This window comes from Cervus elaphus, chromosome 31 (genome assembly GCF_910594005.1).
Source record: "Cervus elaphus chromosome 31, mCerEla1.1, whole genome shotgun sequence".
Classification (NCBI taxonomy): Eukaryota; Metazoa; Chordata; class Mammalia; order Artiodactyla; family Cervidae; genus Cervus; species Cervus elaphus.
In genome coordinates this window covers 54,171,881-54,193,214 of record NC_057845.1, presented here as the reverse complement: position 1 = coordinate 54,193,214, position 21,334 = coordinate 54,171,881, and the positions used below count along the sequence as shown (strand labels likewise).

General features: G+C 41.2%; 2 protein-coding genes across 4 annotated transcripts in view; one reads left to right on the top strand and one right to left on the bottom strand.

The window, feature by feature from the left end:
* CD96 (CD96 molecule) overlaps positions 1-21,334 on the bottom strand; it is an 89,213-nt gene that overhangs the window by 37,313 nt on the left and 30,566 nt on the right. Inside the window, exons 6-8 of the mRNA XM_043892996.1 lie at positions 10,572-10,662; positions 8,431-8,619; positions 1,092-1,184 (exon numbers count right to left, since the gene is read on the bottom strand). Of these exons, the coding sequence (XP_043748931.1) occupies positions 1,092-1,184; positions 8,431-8,619; positions 10,572-10,662 (373 nt within the window). The remainder of the gene's footprint in view (positions 1-1,091; positions 1,185-8,430; positions 8,620-10,571; positions 10,663-21,334) is intronic.
* ZBED2 (zinc finger BED-type containing 2) lies at positions 14,008-16,717 on the top strand. Of its 3 annotated transcripts, none has more exons than XM_043892999.1 (2): positions 14,008-14,034; positions 14,542-16,717. In XM_043892999.1, the coding sequence occupies exon 2, from the start codon at positions 15,337-15,339 to the stop codon at positions 15,988-15,990; it is 654 nt and encodes a 217-aa protein (XP_043748934.1). In that variant the 5' UTR covers positions 14,008-14,034; positions 14,542-15,336; the 3' UTR covers positions 15,991-16,717. The 3 variants fall into 3 exon arrangements, with proteins under 3 accessions (XP_043748934.1, XP_043748932.1, XP_043748933.1); XM_043892997.1 differs by lacking the exon at positions 14,008-14,034 and adding an exon at positions 14,043-14,311; XM_043892998.1 differs by lacking the exon at positions 14,008-14,034 and adding an exon at positions 14,051-14,145.

The following is a 21,334-nucleotide window of genomic DNA, read 5'->3' as shown; positions in this document are numbered from 1 at the left end:
GCGTGAGACAATATATATGTTACACCTAGCTTATTTTTGTTTGGGTAATTTGTTATACAGTGACAGATAACTAATACATAGAGTACTAGAGAGATTTAAGGTATTACTGTTGAATATGCTGTTTGTTGAATGAAAAGTATCATAATTTACTATCGTTTATTGCTGAATGACGAGTTAGAAGTGGAAGAAAAAGAAGCATATAAGAGAAAATTACAAAGTCTTAAGAACTAGGGAAAAATAGATGGATGCAAAACTTCTACTGGGTGATTTGCAGGCATTTCTCACCCTGCCACATGCTTCATTCTCTGAGAGCCGTCAGCCTGTGACGTGACCGCAGGCTATCTGTCAAAGGCTACAGGCTAAACGAATTGTTCATTTCTAGTGACTGCTTTGTTTTATTCCATTTTCAGTTCTTGTTTTGAGCTAAAATTGATAGTTTTAATTAAAGGAGAAATAAAAAGCATACTTCTACTCTGTGTAGAACATACTTTCTGTGCTAGAGAGTGTCACCTTGGTTCTTTATTAAACATAAAGGCCACAGACATGGAAATTTATGATTTGTTTGCATCAATGCCAACTTCTGAAAGTCACTGCTATCCTTTTGCCATAGTAACACTGACCCAGCCTGAACTCCATTATTAATAATGCCACTGGAAGGCTGAATTCAAGTCCTCACCCCAGTCAACTTTGTCAAAACTAATTTGAACCAGAACAAATTTAAATTTAAAACTATCTACCTACCTGTGGCCCAAAGGATCCCTATTTACAACAATTTCTTAAACACCCCACTGGGAGCACAGTTGGAGAGGAGCACTGTCAATTTATTAACTTCTTTAATAATAAATACAGAATTTAAATTTCTCATTGAATATTTATTGACCCTGGTTTTGCCAGGTCTTAAAGTGAAAGACTTTGGAAGTTGTGCTAATTCTTTTAATCCATGAAAATAGTACTTAATATACTTATTTAAAATCTCCATAGATAAGAATGGGGCATGAATCATACAAATTTTCTGAAATTTTTTTTCTTTATCAATCTACTTAAAGGATTAATAGTTCATGGGAAGTAAAACAGTATGAAAACATTCTTACTTGTAGGAGATATGCTGTTGGCTGGAGAAGGTTGCGTGCCAAGGGTAGATTCTGTAGCGTTGAGTGGAGAATCTGTTGGAGGGTTCACTGAGCCTGGAAGGATGAAACAGACATTGCTGATGAACAAAATACTGTGATAGGAAGATAAAATATTAACTTAGTTCCCTCCAAACCTTCATTTATTCATCTAACAAATTATTATTGATTAAAAGTCATAAAAGTCATCGTTATTGCTTGCTACGGGCAAGGCAGTGGACTAAACTGGTGAAAGGTAAGGACGTAGGACTGTCTTTAAAGAGCATACAGCCTAGCATATAGGTAGGCAGCCAGGCAGCGTGCTGAGTGCTACGATAACAGAAGAGCAGGATGCCAGGAGAATGCACGAAGGGGCGCCAGCCAGCACTGAGAGGTCAGGGAACCGTCCACGTTTAACCAAGACCTGGTAAGACAATTGTAGCAGCAGTGTTTTGAGGCATTTGGCAAGTAACCATACAGTTTACAAATCCACAGACCCACAAAAGTATTTTTTATCACTAAGAGTAGAAACAATGATACAGCTCTCCAAAAGGACATGACATCAGTGGGCATAAGATTGATGGTATTATTGTGCTCTTACCAAAATTTCTATTTTTTTCATAAGATTTTTATTTGGCTACACCTTTTTTTTTTTTCTCTCTCTCTCTTGTGTGTGTGGGTTGGGGGGGAGTTTCAGGGATGAAAGAGAGGCTGATATATGTTGCTTCACTTATCATTATACATTCATGTCAGTTCCTTAAAGTTCATTGTTGAACTGGAAAATAATTCTACCAGCAGTTTAAAACAATTTACAAATGTCAGAAGGACCTATTGACTTTAGGAATATGTGGATTAATATAATTAATATTTAACTGTTAAATATAATTATTTAATTATATTTAATTTTATTTAAATAAAGTTATTTTTATTTAAGGCTAGGGGCTTTTGTGATTGTTCTATATATAATGGCATTGATTATAGTATTACATATCTGATGATCTGAATCAATTATTTGGACATTTAATTAGAAATGATATCATTGTTTCTATACTTTAAGGAAAGAGTATATATAATTTATGTCACTTGATAGCACATATCACATTGGAAGGAATTTGTTTTTGTAATCTAAAAGCATCTGTGCTTTACTTTTATTGGTAACTTGTTATTGCTGTTGACGATAGGTTGTGCTCACAGCTGGCTGTGACTTGCTCTCATAAAGGACCACTTGCTGTTGAGCATCCTGAGGGGTGGTTGTAGGAAGAGCATGAGGATGTGTCAGCAGAGGGACCGTGCTCCTCCTCCCGTGCTATCAGGAGCAAGTCTCAGCCCCTCAGTGTGACACGCAAACCTGATTCCCAGTTAACTCCACGTTAAATTTCCATCTTCATTTCCTGATGTTGCCCATTATCTTTTTTGTTTTTTAATGTTTTTATTTTTTTTAGTGTTATTATTATTTTTTTTCCATTTATTTTTATTAGTTGGAGGCTAATTACTTTACAATATTGTAGTGGTTTTTGCCATACATTGACACGAATCAGCCATGGATTTATATGTATTTCCCATCCCAATCCCCCCTCCCACCTCCCTCTCCACCTGATCCCTTTGGGTCTGTCCATCAGCAGATGAATGGATAAGGAAGCTGTGGTACATATACACCATGGAACATTACTCAGCCATTAAAAAGAATTCATTTGAATCAGTTCTAATGAGATGGATGAAACTGGAGCCCATTATACAGAGTGAAGTAAGCCAGAAAGATAAAGAACATTACAGCACACTAACACATATATATGGAATTTAGAAAGATGGTAATGATAACCCTATATGCAAAACAGAAAAAGAGACACAGATGTACAGAACAGACTTTTGGACTCTGTGGGAGAAGGCGAGGCTGGGATGTTTCGAGAGAACAGCATCGAAACATGTATATTATCAAGGGTGAAACAGATCACCAGCCCAGGTTGGATGCATGAGACAAGTGCTCGGGGCTGGTGCACTGGGAAGACCCATTGTCTTTTTTTTTTTTTTTATTAGTTGGAGGCTAATTACTTCACAACATTTCAGTGGGTTTTGTCATACATTGATATGAATCAGCCATAGAGTTACACGCATTCCCCATCCCGATCCCCCCTCCCACCTCCCTCTCCACCCGATTCCTCTGGGTCTTCCCAGTGCACCAGCCCTGAGCACTTGTCTCATGCATCCCACCTGGGCTGTTGATCTGTTTCACCATAGATAATATACCTGCTGTTCCTTCGAAACATCCCACCCTCACCTTCTCCCACAGAGTTCAAAAGTCTGTTCTGTACATCTGTGTCTCTTTTTCTGTTTTGCATATAGGGTTATCGTTACCATCTTTTTAAATTCCATACATATGTGTTAGTATGCTGTAATGTTCTTTATCTTTCTGGCTTACTTCACTCTGCATAATGGGCTCCAGTTTCATCCATCTCATTAGAACTGATTCAAATGAATTCTTTTTAACGGCTGAGTAAGACCCATTGTCTTTTGAAAGTGTTAGCCGCTCAGTCATATCTGACTCTTTGCAACTGCATGCACTGTAGCCCGGCAGGCTCCTCTGTTCATAGATCTCTCCAGGTGAGAATATTGAAGTAGGTAGTCATTCCCTTCTCCAGGGGATTTTCCCGACCCCGGGATTGAACTTGGGTCTCCTGCATTGCAGGCAAATTCTTTACTGACTGAACCACCAGGGAATCTTTATCTTTTCCATCTCTTTAAAATCATACCCTCAATCCAGCTCAATTTACCGAACATAATATGTTCTCCATGACTTTTTGATCTTTGTGCTTGCTGTTTCCTAAGGCTTTCCCATTCCAAACTTTCTACTACGTACCTCTCAAACTTGAAGAATCCTAGGGTTCTTTGTGATGTGCTCATAGAACTTAATGTTTACCCTAGCAAAGGCCTCATTACTTCATTGCCATGTCTCTCAAGAGAAGTAATTGTTTTGTTTCTCACTGTATTCCTGGTTCCTGGCACATGCAGGTGGATGAATAGTCCCTCTTACCCCTGAATGAAAGAACATCAATTTTAAATATGTATCTGACTGCGGTTGTGTCATACGCCTCATTTTCCAAACTGTTGGGCTGGCCAGAAAGTTCGTTTGGGTGTTTTTGGTAACACCTTACAGAAATAGCAACCTTAATGAGATGGAGCACGGGTATGGAAGAATAATGCACAGAATAATGAAACCAGAAGAATTTGGCTGGCATATGTCACCTTCATATTCACTAGTCCTCTCATCCTGCTATTGAGCTATCCCTTTTGAATCTTCTTTCCACATCCTCAAACACATATGGACACTCTCTTACACACAGTGAACCACTCATCAATCCTCTTGTATCCCAAAGGTCTGGATCTCGGCTGTTACAGTTGGAAATCAATTTAATCAACAAATCTCTGTTGAGGCTGATGATAGCCAGAATATTATCCACCCTGGGGAGGTATCTGCACTTAACTTTTGAATTGAAACAATATAAGATAGTCTCTCTACTGCCCCAAAACAAAGTAACTCCTTGCATTTGCCAAAATGTTGATTCTGCAGCACTACAATATCAGACATTCTCATAGACTAGGTTGACATGTTGGAATATTTTTAGAAAGAGTCTTCTTCTTTTTTTTTTTTTAAACTATTGTTGAATCATGACAATTCTTTAGGCCCTGGTACTCAAATAGCTACCCGACAAGCCACCTGCACCTTGATCCCTTCCCCTTCCTGAGTTTTCTAGAGTAAGAACCGCTGAGCAGGTGAATGTCCTGGAAGATAGGGGTAGGTGGGGAAGGAAGCACTTCAGAGGGCTGTTTCCTTTTAGCCTGCTAACATTATTACTCTTTTCTGGGAACAAAAGAGCAAAAACTCCTCCCGCCGTCTCTCTAAATCTCCTTTCTGTTCTCTAATAGTCTCAGAATTTCTCTATTTTAGTACTGAGAGACAGATTTATCTCCTGTGTTTTCATCTCAATATCTGCCTACAGTAGTAGTCTGACTCTTCCACAAGGCAATGACCCTTGCACAAAGCATCAGAAGTTTGCTCCAGAGTTTGTGAAGCATCCAGCAGAACTACTGCAGACAGAAAGCATGTTTGCAAGTAAATGTTTAAGAACTTATAGCAAATGGGAAAATATGATATTGCAATGACAGTGTTTTGTGGAGCCTCAACTGAATCTTCTAAATCATTCATGAAGACAGATGTCAGAATATGAGCAGAATACAAGCTATAATTTTGGGAAACTGAACTGTTTAAGATTTATTGTCTTTAATATTTTATTGTAAAGGGTGAAAACTCATTTGACAATTTAAAATTAACCATCCGCTTAGAGCTTAAAATTATACTAGAGCCGGGCTATCCTGTAAAATTGCAATTATGGTGTGCTTTGACTACCAGAATCAGTGTTCTTCCTTATTGCCTTACAATATTCACTATTTTCTGATATTAAAGTCAAATACAGTTCAAGAGAACGAGAAGGCAAGCTTGGAAGAAAATATTTGCAAAAGACACATCTGATAAAGTGCCGTTATCAAAATATTCAAAGAAATTCTTAAATCTCAACAATAAGAAAACAGATAACCTGATTTAAAAATAGGCCAGAGATAGACATCTCACCACAGAAAATATACATTTGGCAAATAAGCATATGAAAACATGCTCCACATCATATATCATCAGAAAATGCAAATTGAAACAACAATGAAATATTGTTACACCTGTTAGAATGACTGAAATCTAGAATACTGACAATACAAAATGCCGGCAGGGATGTGGAGTAGTAAGTAGGAACTCTCCTTCATCAGTGGTTGGTGGGTTTGCAAAATGATATAGTCAGTTTCAAAGGCAATTTGTTGATTTCTTATAAATCTAAACATACTCTTAAAATACAATCTAGCAATTGTGCTCCTTGGTATTTACTCAAAGGAGTTGCAAACACATGACCCACACAAGCCTGCACATGAATGTTTATTGAAGCTTTACTTTTTAAAAAATTTTATTGGAGTATAGTTGATTTATAATGTTGTGTTAGTTTCAGGTGTATAGTAAAGTGAATGGCCTATATGGGAAAATAATATAAAGGCTTTATTTTTAATTGCCCAAACTCAGAAGCAAACAAGCTGTCCTTCAGTAGATGCATGGATATATAAACTGTGATATACTCATTGAAAGGAATACTGTTCAGTGCTAAAAAACTGTCAAGCCACGAAAAGACATGGAGGAATCCTACATGCATATTATTAAGTGAAAGAAGCCTGTATCGGGACAGTGAAGACCGAGGGCTCTATGGCGCTGTAAGGATGCGCACATCACTTGTCCGAAGCCACAGGATGCACAACACCAGGAGGAAGCCCCAGAGTAAACTAAGGCCGTGGGGCACGCGTTTTGTGTTGGTGTAGCTTCATCAGTGGTGACAAAGGCACCATTCTGGTGGGTGATGTGGATGATTAGGGAGAAGATGCACGTGTGGGGAAGGGGTATATGAGGAATCTCTGTACCTGCCTCTTAATTTTGCTGTGACGTTAAAACTGCTCTAAAAAGTAGTCTTTAAACAATAACAAAAAAACCAAGAAACAGTCTTAACATCATAAAATATTTTTCAAATGTGATGCTTCCCTGGTGGCTCAGTGGTAAAGAATCTGCCTGCCAATGCAGAAGATGTGGGTTCAATCCCTGGATCAGGAAGATCCCATGGAGAAGGAAATGGCAACCCACTCCAGTATTCTTGCCTGGGAAATCCCATGGACTGAGGAGCCTGGTGGGCTAGAGTCAATGGGGTTGCCAAGAGTCAGACACAACTGAGCGGCTGAATAAGAACAACAAAATCTGTCTATGATGACTCTGGATTCTGCCAAAGCTACCGGGAAATCTATGTGAGCACCAGTTACCTTTACCCTCTTCCAAGACTGTAGCCCTAACCTTGTACAGTGTTCTGGAAAGGAGGAGCACTTACTTCTGAGGGAATTAGGTCAAGCTGATATGGATATTTCATGACCATTCCTGAATAATTAATTCAAAGTTCACAGAATGAGGTGAATGGGCAGGGATGCAGCGGCGATGCTACTGTCCTGGTGTCTGAATGGCACCTGTTTCTGCAGGGTGGGGGTGGACTTACAGAGCCACATGCCCCACCCAAGGCTCACAGGAACCAGCCACTGGCATTGGTGTCAGGGTTGGGAAGGACCCAATATGCAGACTGTAGCCTTGAAACAGAGGAAATTTCTCCCTCATAAACTATTCTGGTTTTTATAAGTTATAGACTATAATATCTCTGAAAATAGGAAGGTGGTAATTGATGTCAGTGATTCTGCAGAGTTGTAATAATGACTTGCAATATTAAGTTTTATAGGTATTACTTTGTTGTTACATAAGAATAGCTGACACTTGTCACTTCACACCTCAGTTTTTTATGGGCAATCTGTTGTCACTATATTTGTTGAGACATTTGTTCACATCTTTTTTGTAGTAAATCTTTATTATTTGATCTGGTTCAGAGTAATGGACTCTGGTTAATCAAATGTTGTAATAAGTAGAATGATCCCACATATCAACTTTGAAGTCATAAAAATCCTCTGTGTGAGATTCTGTGCTTCAAATCTAGGTATACTAAAATCGTGATATGGTATACACGGCTTTTCCAGGCTTTCTTGGTGGCAGGGTGGTAAAGAATCTGCCTACCAATGCAGGAGACACAAGGGGCGTGGATTCGATCCCTGAGTCGGGAAGATCCTCTGGAGAAGGAAATGGCAACCTGCTCCAGTATTCTTCCCTGTAAAATTCCGTGGACAGGGAAGGCTGTCCTGGTAGGCTACAGTCCATGGGGTCGCAAAGAGTTGGACACGACTAAGCAAACACACATATACAACATGGCTTAGCCATTCCTAAGTATTAGAATTAAATATGCTATATATAAATGAATGCTTTTATAGACTCAGAAGTAATTTTAGGATTTTAATAACTCTCTTGATTGTCAATATATTAGTATTAAATTTCATCATATGGTAGATTAACAAAAATGCTAGTTAATTGAGTTATTATTAATTGAATCTGAACAAAAAGTTCACTGTATTCACCAGAAATTCTTGGAAACAGGAATTAGCTACTTTTTATTTGAAGAAATTCTTTTCAGGAGAGTCCCTTTAGTCAAAAAATGTTTGATATTTTGAAATTGAATAATTTTGAATAGTGTAGAGAGAGTTTTCAGAGATTAAAATATCATGGAAACAATCAGTACTCTATTTGTTTTAGTTAGAAATGTTCTGAACTTATGGCAGTCTTGGCCACCCCCTTGTTGACCTCATTAAATAGATAACTCACCCAAGGAAAATGTGATCTTTTCAGATGAGCTATTCCACACTTTGTGTCCAGGGGCTGGAGACAGAGCCATACACCAGATGGTCAGGTTGTTTGAGTGGGCTGGTTTATTATCATATATACTTGTCAAAACAGACTTCAGTTCCCAAAATCCATCTTTGTCTTTTCTTTTTTCACTAGTGGTATACATTTCTACAAGACAGATAAGAACAAGGTTCGTCACCAACATTTCCCATATGAGCCGTAAAATGATGCCAAGGCATGGCTGGAGACAGTTCAGCTTACAGTGGTGTAGTCTAAATGTGGTCAAACTGAAGCTCTGTCCATTTGTTTGGCAGGCCTGGAATTAAACTGAACTGTTTTGTTCAAGCTCCTACATGGCGTTGATCCATGGTCAAGGTATGGAATATATTGGTTAAAGGTATTCCTTTATTTATAACCATGGGGCTAGTGGGTTTGGGGGCAAGTTTTCTCAGCTCATCAGCATTGCTGATAACAGCGAGATTGATGATTTGTCCCTGGCCTGAGTGAGATCCTGGGAGGTCTCTTCTGTGGAGAGTGAGTAGTAGCAAGAATACACCTAAGTGACCAGAAAAATGTAAAACACCCTCAGCTGAGACTCCATTTTGGGTCCTCCACTTTGCGGTGCTGTGAATGGATACACGGGCTGCATGGGGGCTCAATGGTAAAGAATGTGCCGGCAGTGCAGGAGACCCGGGTTCCATCCCTGGGTTTGGAAGATCCCCTGGAGAAGGGAATGGCCCCCATTCTGGTATTCCTGCCTGGAGAATTCCATGGACAGCGGAACCTGGCCAGCGGCGGTCCATGGTGTCCCGAAGAGTCAGACATGACCAAGTGACTAACACTTTCACTTCGCTTCCAAATGTGTACATGGGATCCATATGCTCACCTTAAGGATATGGTTGCTAGATTATATCCTTTTCCCGAAATAAGCTGTTATTATTTATAACACTGTGTGTTATTTATAACACTGTCATCTGGGGTCCTGTGAGTCTTCTTTAGAAACAGAATCCTGTCTAACTGCCACTGTTGGTACCACCTCCAAATAGCATACGTGGCGGCAGGACATGAATGCAGAACTCTCTGTCCCTGTGGGTCAGAGCTTTGTTTCACAGCTTCTTGACACTGAAGGTTCTAAATGCGAATTCTAAAGTCAGCGCTTGCCAAAGTAATAACTACATGCAGTTGTGTGCTGGTAAAACTCTGGCCACAGTGCCTGGCCTCATGGATGTAAGGATAATAACCCTTCTAACATATCTATGATGAACAAGTCTATAATGACCCTTAACAGATATTTGCAGGATTGCATCCTGTCATTATTGTGGGTGAACTGTTTTTAAAGTGATCCAGTAACAAAACCAGTAATTCAACATGAGTCAAGTGGATCAATAAAATCATTCATCAACAAAGACTTAAAACTTTATCAATTAAAGATAATACAGCAAGAAATATGTGACTGCTACTGCTGAAAATATATTGAGCTTTGAGGAAAAATGATTCTGGAGAAAGGAGAAGGGCCATTGTCCCAGGCAGGAGATGGCCCAGATTGTTCCGGCAGCGTCTGTCGTGTTTGCCATGAAAACATGGCTCTGTCCATTCTCACCTGAGCTTGCCTCCCTGTGTGTCCTGCTCCAGGAACTTTTAATCCTCCTGATGAACATGTTCCTTGTCATGGAGCCAAGTTACTTACATACACTTCCTTCAATCCTCCACCCCCACCCTACCCAGATCCTTGCAAGAAAAAATAGAAATTATTTGCTTGTTGATTTAAGGTAGTGATGCTAAGTTAATTGGAACTAAATGACATGATTAATACATGTACATTGAATTAAACTTACTTCCTCTCATAGGAGAGATCTGCATTTACCAACAGTTAAATAATAACAGTACTGTTCATATGTGAATGGACCAAGTCAACTGTATTTCTTGTATTCTGGGAAATACCTCCCTGCTCCTTGGAGGAGCCAGATGAGGTGTCAGAAAATGGCATTTGGTAGGCAAGATGATATTTTCTTGGAATGAGAACTGTTCTTAAATGCCAAGATCAACTTGGGCAGTGGCAACTTCTATTGTTCTTTGTTTTCTTTTTTGCCAAACCCACTTCCATTGATTGATTTCCTTACCTTCTCTTTCAGCTTGAGGGAAGCTCCTCTGTACAAACCAGGTGAGGTTTGCTGTGGGAAATACATTCCTCAGCAAGCAGGTGAAAATTCTCTGGGGTTAGAGACAGAATATGGGAAGAATTATTTGCCAGTTCAGAAGAAACTGGTGCCCCATACATCTCCACCGGGCCTCAGATGAGGCAAATTGGCACAAAATTACTTTTTCCATTTTTATTAATTTCTTTCTTTATTTTTTGGTGGAACTCCCTGGACCAGGGGTTGAATCTGCACCCCCTGCAGTGAAAGCGTAAAGTCTTAACCACTGGACCATCAGGGAAGTCCTTTCCACTTTTTACAAGGCAGTGTTCACCTTTAAGAGGCTTCTTAAAATGTGAACTATAAATAGGCCATCGCCTATAGATATGTTACAAATTAACAGCTAGAATTCAAGGTCAATTTAAGAAGAATCTAGAACTAATGTTGCGAATCTGGATTCTCAGTTCTGGAAAAGGAAGATTACATCTCTACATAGGCAAAATAAAATAGGGTAAGTGGAAACCAAAGAATAGGAAGAAGTTATAACAGGCAGAGGCCAGGGAAGAATATCCTGTCAGACCAAAAGCTAAAGGAGACCCAGACTTTTGTTGTTTTTGTTCCCCCAATAATGTAAAGTACTGTTAGCAGCAACAACTACAGAAACCATTTAAGATAAACATTTCACTTTTGACTTGTAAAGAGTTTACCTAATTAACTTTTTATCATCTTAACAATCCTATAGGCTAAGTAGGACCCACTTTATTACGGCCATTGACAGATGGGGAAGTCAGGGCACAGAATCACTGAATGGTTAAAGAGAGTGGAATGTAGTTGATGGTAAAACTGGAGGTGTTACCTTAATCTCAGTAAAACATATTTCCTGGTAAAACACCTTGCATTAAAATAAGAAGCAAGTAGAAGAGCAGGTAGCTTATGTTACAAAACCAGGGAGCTTAGCAGTAGGGTTAGTGTATTATTTTTTTTTCCTCCCAACACTGTGTTTGTTTCTGTGAGATGGTAGTTTCTTCAAGAGCCTGGTGAAAATATGCAGTAAGGTATTATCTGATCTTCATTATTTCATCTGAGACACTAGAAAGTTATAATCCTTTTTATAGTTTTGTTTTCTAGTCAAGAGGTATGTGTATTTTACATGTGGCCAGCCCTAAGTTTTTAATTCTCAGATATTTCTCACAATTGATGAATATGCTAGTTAATTAGTAAAGAACTGTTACCTATAGGTAATGCTTGGTGTGCTAATTCCCCTGCAGACTAGTTATGCCTGAAGAGTCTGATTTTGAGCAGAGCTGAGAAACCAAATCTAAGAATAATACTAAGCCCCATCTTTCTGGTGAGATCCCACCAAGGCGCAGATGAACATCCCTCAGAACATCACTGTAAAACCCCCAAGGAAATACTGAGACTTTCAGAGGAGGTTATTTGTTGTACCCAAAATGGTAGATAGCAAACGCTGAAGCCCCAGATTTCTCATTAAGAACTCATTCAGTTCTTAATGGGGATGCAGGCACATGACAGGAATGCAGATCCATGAAATTCTGTCTCTTTCTGTCTTAAAAGCAAAAGCAGGTCTCCTGAAATATATTCTTATTAAGTAAAGGAAAGAGATTTCTGTTTATTTAATCCAACAAAATGCCAAGACTGATTTTATCTAGGTGATTTGTGTAGGATCTATAGTGAAAAAAAAAAGTTTAAAAAATGTGTAAAGCTTTGTATCACTGTCAATACCTTTAGCCCCTCTCATGATTCATTTTCTCTATGCTCATCTAATCTACCAAAAGATGACGATATGGTAATATCAGGAATGAGTAGGAGTTCCATTATTTTATAAAGGCAACTGGCTCACTGAAGAAATCTCTTGTTAACTCAATAAAAATATTAAGATTTAACACCTGTAAATTTTCTAAATTCAGATTTCATGGAATGATTCAGGTTTCAAATATTCTATACTATCTCCAGACAGTGTTCTAAGACTTTGTTTAGGAATATGGTTCTTGTCCTGAAACTCCTCTGGTCTCTAAAATTGAAAAATTTCAGGCTAAACTAGTTCACACTGAAGTCAAACATGTTATGAAATGTCAAGCATATGTGATTTTGCTGAGCAAGCCAAGTTGTATTTCTTTGTTAACTTTCAAAGGATTAAGAAGAAAAACATGTCAGATTTGAAAAAAAAATATGAAATAATGTGAAAAAGAGTTTATGTGCACATGCATACAAACACATGCACACAAACACACACACACCTTTCTCTGCTGAGGAGTCAAAATCGTTCACTCCCTCAGTGTGAGTCTCTTTATGAAGTATTCACGAAACAAGCAAATTATTGGTTTCTCTAGCACATTATTCTAAGTACATATGGTATAAGTGAGTAATACCACAAAGAATTCTGTAGAAAGCGCCAAAAAGCATTTGGGGAGTTCTGTGGGAGTACAGAGAAGGATGAAATCTGGGAACAACTTGGCACATTTATTTTGTGGACAGGGAAGAGTCAGGCCTGGAACCTACAGGTGGAAAGTAGTGGGAAATTCACAAAAGATGGTTGATGAATTGGTTCATGGACTTGGGTGTGAGCTGGGGATGTTGGAAGCAGAGGCTGGAGCAAGATGAGATTGATGAGTCAGGAAAACTGAATCCAAGTCTGGCTGTAACACTGATCATTCCCTTGTTTCCACAGAGGAAATACTGAAATGGTGACCATTTGTAAAGGATCCCATATTCAGTTTAGTTAAGTTTGGACAGGACCTTTTCCAAAGGATTTTCCACAGAATCAGTTTGAAAATATTTAGCTTATTAGTCTGGAAAGAAAAATCCTTAAAAAAAAGTTCCCCTATTTGTTTACCAACTCTTCATTTCTATTTGGAGTCTCTCTAGGCCCCACACATTTACTTTTCACTTGAAATTTAACTTTTAGTCTCTTCATGTTTTCTACTCTACCATTTCTGTATTTTCTTCCTGTAACTCAAGATTTTCCTCCCATGGATATCTGTAAAATGGGCTTGTCTCCTCTTAGTAGTTTTTCCTTCTAAAATCTGTCTATCTGTAAATTTATATTTTTTGCTTAAGTTGTGATTATCCCTTTATTTCACTTCAACTGAAAGTAGAAGCCACAGATTTCAGCTTTTCCAATTCTAGTTACATAATATAATAGAAATCAACCCCAAATTTGCTATATTTCTCTAAATTGCAGAAGGGTCCTTTTATTTAATCTTCCCTTTCTGCAAGTTCTCTGACTTTTCTACTGACTTTATTTATAATACCAATAGTTTCCAACCAACAATGGAGACTTCACGGCCTGACAACTGGACAAAATATTTGAAACCACAGGTATCCTCAAGGCATGTGGTTTCTTTGCCCATGTTTCACCCTCCTCCATCTTAAATCTTCTTTGCTTGAGAGGCCAGATGATCTAGTCTTCTGGAAACAACTAAGACTTGTAGGTGCTTGATTTATTGTTTTACTTCACAACATTTGCCAGGGACAACTTTTTTTGGTGGTGGAAGGAGGAGGAGAAAAGGCCTGCATTTATTGCAGAAAAACCCTACAGGTAGGGTCACACCCATGTAGAAACAAGGCTTCCCTGGAAGTGGGAGGGAACAGGAAGTGGAGGTGCTGTCCTCCCCGCGGCAGCAGGCAGCTAACAACCTTCCCATGGGGTAGGAGCACTCCCTGCATCGGAGCCCTCGGAGCCCAGTCCCAAGCCTCGCTTGCCGGTAAGTACCCGCTTGGGGCTGGGTGGTACTTCTGAATTGCTCAGGGTGGCAAAGCTTGATGGATAAGGTTCTCAATCATTTAAACAATGATCTAAGAGAGAGAAGTCAGGCTCTTTTTAAAATGTACCATAACCTTCCATGTGTTAATTTATCCTTAAAATGGGGTCCCTACACCAGACATCTGGAGGAAGTTGCCATCAGGCAGATCTCATCCACTGTTGGCTTTGCAGGTGATGGTGCCGGGGAAGGTGGAGCGTGGCGAGCTGCTTGCTGAGGTCACCCCGCCACAACCAGGCTGTGGAGATGCGCTCCCCAGCCCTGTCCTCCAGGTTTGCCAGCTCCTCCTGCTGAAAACAGCTAAGCCTGCTGTTCGGAGTTCTCAGAATCCCAGCCCCCGAGGAACTGACTTTACACTGGGAACTGCATTTCCCAGACCCTGGCAGGCTTTGTAGCTTCTGGACTTGCTTCTGCATCTGCTCAGAGGGACGGCGAGTCTCTCCTAGTTAGCATCAGCCTCTGTCCGCTTCTACCTACGCTGAGGGAGACCCCGTGAGGCCCTCGCCCTGGCATCCTGGACCCTGGGGCTGCTCCTCCCGCCTCCGAAGTGCATCAGACAGGTCTCCCGGAGGACCGCAGCAGTGGGAGCAGCCAGGAGGAGTCAAGAGAACACCTGAACTTCTGTGTTCGAAAGCGCCTGTGGTGCTGGTTGAGGTGCCGAACACTGAGCTCCCCAGAAGCCTTGCAATAATAATCGCTCCACTGAGCTGCCCCGCCTCCTGGCCCAGCCCAGGAGGGATCAGCAGGCATCCGGGTCATGGAGCGGAGGCACAGGAGAGCCTCCAAGGCCACTGTGCTTGGCTCTGGCTCACCCTGACTCCAGTGGAGCAGAAAGGAGGGAAGTCACACCACCGGGCGTGGCCGCCTGTGGCCGCTTCTGCAAACCCCGAGAGTCACCCAGGCCCTTCCCGAGCGCAGTTCAGCTCTAGAGACTTCTGGCTCACGGAACGCTGTAGAGAGGGGACAGGATGAGGCGGGAAGAGGAGGACGAGGACGGAAACAGGATGAAGGCCAAAGGGCACTTGGAGGAGAAGGAGGAGGCGGAGATCAGTGAGACTGGAGGGCCGGCCGGCCCCTTCGCCAGTGCCACGCCCGGCCCGCTGCCCCCCCACAAGGGCACTCGGTTTTCCGAGGCCTGGGAGTACTTCCACCTGGCCCCTGCCCGCGCCGGGCACCACCCCAACCAGTATGCCACCTGCCGCCTGTGTGGCAGGCAGGTGAGCCGGGGCCCGGGGGTTAACGTGGGCACCACGGCCCTCTGGAAGCATCTGAAGAGCATGCACAAGGACGAGCTGGAGAAGAGTGGCCACGGCCAGGCTGGGCAGCGTCCGGACCCCCGGCCTCCGGGGCCGCAGCTCCCCGCGGGTATTGAGGGCGACTGGGCCCGGCTCCTGGAGCAGGTGGGGGCCCTGGCCTTGTGGGCCAGCCAGAGGGAAAAGGAGCTTCTGAGGAGGGAGCGCGCGGTGGAATGGCGGGAGCGCGCGGTGGAGAGGCGGGAGCGCGCCCTGGAGGAGGTGGAAAGGGCCATCCTGGAGATGAGGCGCAAGGTGCGGGCCGAGAAGGAGGCCTGCCAGAGGGAGAAAGACCAGGCCGGGGCCGCTCACCCCTTCCATTTTGTTTAAACGGGGCTTGGGGGAAGTTTATTCTGAAAACACTGACTTTAGACCCACAGCAAAAAAAGTCCTTTTAGTTCCAGCTTAAATATACAGCAAAGTAGCTTGGTAGGATTTTAAGAGAAAGAATAGTATGGGTTAATCTCAGCAGGTCTGAATTGGCCAAATGCTTATCTAAGGTTCCTTAGAATAGCACTCACCAAAACTTTAAACTATATTAACCATGGGTCTGTGAGTTATTTGGGGGCAGAATGCACCAGCCTGTCAGCCTCAGTGAGTGAAAATAATGGGATTTATGCCTAGTACTTGGTTTTGGTGGAGCTGAAGGTTTTGATGGTTGAGACTGGATGGGTGGCTGGAATATGCCTATATGGCCAGCTCATTCTGGAGACCCCATGATGAGCAGAGCTCAAGCTTCCTGGGACAGAAGTGTTTGCACACATTCTGGTGTTGATTTAAGAACTGGATGTAAAGCTGGTTCTGTGGGACCCAGCAGTGGAAGAAGAAAGAAACATGGGCCTGAGATCTCCAGACTCTTTCAATGTGTCTCTTTCTCCCATTATTGCAGTCTTATATTAAAGCTGTTTTATCAGAATAATCCATCTTAATCCTGTAAGTCTTTCCAGCAATCTAACAGATAAGTAATTAATGGATAATTAGCACAGAGAATTAAAGACTTTCCAACTCACTTGAATTAAACATTAAGAATAGAGCATATAAAAATTTGTTCATAAATATTTTATAAACATAATTCGATTTCATATTAAGCTTTGTTGAAGGAGGAATTTGTGAGGAGGAGGTAAAAGAAACTCAGAAAGAAAAAGAAAAAGGTGGAGAGATGGGCTATATAAGGAGAAAGAAAGAAGAGAGGCAGAAAACTGAAAAAGGGACAGAGAAGTAATGTGAAGATGAGAAAGACAGCGCCCCAGAGAAGCTTCACCATGGAAAGGTAAGAGACCTTGACTGTCTGGGAGAATGAAGGACAGAGAACATTTTCTTCACTTCTGAGGTCAGTTTTAATGAGTAAAGTTGCTTTTGTTTTGTATCCACAGACCACACAGACCACTCATTCATTTAAGCAGTAGGTTTCAGATTATATTATACACCTCGGATTACTGGCATTACGGCTACATGCCAATGCTTTGTTCTCCAGTTTTTAAAAAGCTGTTCATCTTTAAGTGTTCAGAGCTGCTTTGAAAAAAAGGAATCCAGCAGTCCATAAGGAAAAGGTAAATTCCCTGGGCTGCTGAGAACATGTTTAAAATGTTAACACAGGATTTGAATAAGATCAAACTGGAAGCCACTCTGGCCTTTGTGCTGGAGCTGACTTATTTTGGATGACTCCTATTAAACCTTGTTATTTGCATACATTTAAAACTGGGCTGGGAGTGGGAAGGAGGGTATGGTGAGAGATGCAGAAGGCAAGTGGAGACTACGCCAGTGTCTCATCTTGCAGAGAGCGCGAGTGCTTTCAGTCACTCATCTCCCTAAGCAGACAGGATGTTGGTGTAATAGTGGCATCGTGCCTCATTCGGTCCTCACCTCTGTGGCTCCTTTCTCCTGCTTGTTCTTAGACTTGTCAGCGGCTAACAGCCATATCTGTCTTCCTTGTGAGCTGTTTGTGGAAAAGACACAAGTCCAAACACCAGACTTGTGAAAAACCCACACTGTATTATAGTCTTGTAATTCCCTCTTTTTCTAGAAATGTGCCTCATATTAAAGCTTTCACTTCCCTTGTGTTTTCCCCCCAAAAAGTGTGTTGCCCCTTTGAGGATCCTCTCCACCTGTGGTAAAAGCCCAGGGCTCACTGCTGCAAATGATGGTGGCAGCTCTGCTGGTCATCACCCGGCTGGAGATATGGACTCAGGAGCCTTATAATGCCACAAAGATGCTAGGAGGAAAAAAGAGGCTGCAATATCTAAAACACACATACACGAGGAATGGAGTTTAAGAAGGTAAAAAAATCCACAGAAACTCAAGTTTTGTAAAACCAAAATTAAATTAACATGAACAGTCAAATTCTGTAAATAGCTAATGGAGCTCTCCTGCTAAACTCCGATGTTTGGTTTTAAGATTACAGTGTCTTTTTTCCATGAGTCTTATTATTTTAACCCCTCTTTCCTTTTTAGGCATTTTAATCCCATTTGCTTTTGCTTCCTGTTTCATGTGAAGTAGTTTTTGTTTGTTTTCTAGTTTTTTCCCTAAATTTTATAAAACATAATAGAGAATGAGAAGGAGAGGACCCCATGGAGATGATCAAGTAAAAGCACAGGCAGAAAAAAGAGACCCATGTGGAAAGAGACATCGTGGAAAGACTGCCCTATTGAGTAAACTAGAGTTTTCCTGTATCTCTCCTGTATCTTCTTTTGCTGCATTATCAGAGTGGATATAGAGGGCTGTGGGCTGTGTTGACAGGCTCTTTGGCCCAGTATCTTTTGCTCCAGAGCAAAGCTCTGCTTACATGGGTGGGGGTGGGTGGGGGAAGGTGTTGAAGTTTAGGCTAAAGACTCTCTTTCCATGGAGCTGTGGCGGCAAGGCCGTGTGCCGTGTTGGGGACCCTGGCGAAGCCGAGCCCTTGGAAACACGACATCCATAGGCGATGTGACAATCTCACTGTCACTCTCTAGCATGTCTCAGCCTGAAAGGCTTCAGTGTTAGACTAATCAGGGGGCTTTTCTCTTCTACAGGAAAACGAAATTAACCATACACTTTGTAACTTTAACTGGTGACACTGGAAGACACAGTTCAAACCCCTGTTGCTCTAACACAGGGCTGCTGGTGTCGTGAATGTGTAGTACTTAGTAAGGCATTCCATAGGTGCATGATAATCTCCAAGAGATGAAGGAATGGGGATAGAAATTACCATTGCTGAGCGCTTGTGGTTGCCAGATGGCAGATACTTTGCATGTGGTTCTCTCATTTGGTCATCAGGTCACCATTGTCAGGTTGGGATCATTGTCCCTGTTCACTGATGAGGAGCCTCAGAATCTGAGGTCTAAGGCCTGGAATTAATACTGATGAAGGAGAATTGAGACCAAGATCTATCAAATTCCACAACCTATATTCTGCCATTTCATTATTCCCCACTGTCTCTGAGAATCAGTCACACAGTAGATTTATGAATATACATGCAGAGGAAAGAATAAGTGAAAGAGAGTGAGTACATGATAAATAGTGGCAGGGAAAACAGACATTTCTGAGACATTGACTCTGTGCTATTTACTCGTTACTGTGGATAAATCTAATGTACCTAAGAACCCAGCATAATCTTTATTATGATCCTGGCTTTAGAAATGAGTTAGTTGAGACACATAGAGCTTAACTACTTGATGAGGCTATCTTGCTGGTAAGTGGTCGAATCAGGATTTGACCTCATTTCTATTGGCCCCTGAAGCATGATCTCCTTGCTATGTGGTCCTGCCTGGGTATGGACATGCTAAATTCTCATCCTAGTTCTGCCTTTTGTTAGTGGCTTAGCCAGTGGTTTAGACTCTTCAGGTCCGTTTCTCGTCTGTGATTTGACAGATCTCTACCTATTTCAGAGGCTTACTGGGAGTATCACGTGGTAAAAGTATGTGAAAGGACTTTGAAGAGTTAATATGCTATTTAAAATACAATGGAGATTATAAGAATATCAGAGTGAGAAATTACTAATGTTTGGCAAAGTCTTAAAAGATCCATAGACAAGCTGTGTCCTGCAGCTGATTATGTGGAGTTGTGAGAGATTATTCACTAATTCCCCAGGAAGGAACATTCTCTGGTTTTTCTAGTTAGTACCCAGAGAACTATGGGTACAGAAGAGAAAATCTGATGACACATAAGACAAAGTCCTTTTCTTAAAAACTGAAATTCTTGGATCCAATCTTGTGATTGGAAAGTTGGGAAAGTTGGTGTAGGAAATGAATTAGAACAATACATGGACTGAGTCCACATTACCTGTAAACATTGGCCCAAGAAACTACAGAAAAATCCTCATAAGAAACAAAAACACCTACAAAACATTATATCATGAGATTGTGTCTTTTATTTAAACTACTGAAATGAAGTACTTGAAAATTAATTGTGGCAGAACCAAAAAAATGGAAACCTTTTCTATGCACTCAGGATTACAATAACAATCTAAGAGATCCATCCATAAAATCAACAAAAGGTATAAAGGCTTGGATAATACACTCATCTAAAATCATACCACAGAGCCTGAGTTATGATTTGTATGCAATGTCAAATTACATGATTGATATTAGTGAAAATATGACAAGATATCATAAGTTATTTAATGCTCTTGGGGCTAGAAGAAACCAGGAGTATAATTTTCTCTAATCCCATTTAATAGGACATGTTTGAAAATTAATGGTTTTGAAAAGTTCGAATGAAGTCATAATGTCACAAGACAGTTGAGTAACAAAACATAATAGTCAATGAAAACGCTTACTAAGCACTTTATATCAAACAATGAACTAAGAACTTTCCACACATTATTTTGTTCAATTCTTAAAAACAACATGCTGTTAAGACACTTCAGTCGTGTCCAACTCATTGTGACCCTATGGACTGTAGCCCGCCAGGTTCTTCTGTTCGTGGGATTCTCCAGGCAAGAATGCTGAAGTGGGTTGCCATTCCCTTCTCCAGGGGACCTTCCTGACCCAGGGATCAAACCCACGTCTCCCGCATCTCCTGCATTGACACTCAGGTTCTTCACCACTAATGCCACCTGGGAAGCCATCTTAAAAACAACATCAATATGCATAAGCTCTCCTCATCCCCTTCATATAGATGGGAAACCTGACTACAAAGATGTAATAATTAATTAGCACAAGGTCACAGCCAACAGGAGGAAGAGCTGAGAAGTGAGATCAGATCCCAAAGACTAGAGGCTGGGAACTACCTACAAGAAATTAAAGTCAGATTCCAATTTCCTTTTCCTCCTGCCCTTCCTATATTGCCTAAGAAACAGCCAGAATTCTGAAAAAGTTCAGATGGGCACATTTCCTCTTGTCACTTAAAAATAAAAACACTGGGAAAGCTGGTATAGGAAATGAATTAGAACAAATTAAATGTCAGCCGAGCAAAACCTCATTCTCACACCAGCATTCACACTGCTTTCCACCCTACTGTTCCTTCACTATCTACTTCAGTTTTTAGTCAACAGAAATGTAAACAACTGATACAATTTTTCCAGGAAATTTAAGGACTAAGGATCACAAGATCATACGTTCTGACAGCCCGAAGGCAGACAATAAGGATTCCCTTTTGGTTTCTAGAATCAACTTCAGTTCAGTTCAGTTTAGTCACTCAATCATGTCCGACTCTTTGTGACCCCATGAACTGCAGCACGCCAGGCCTCCCTGTCCAT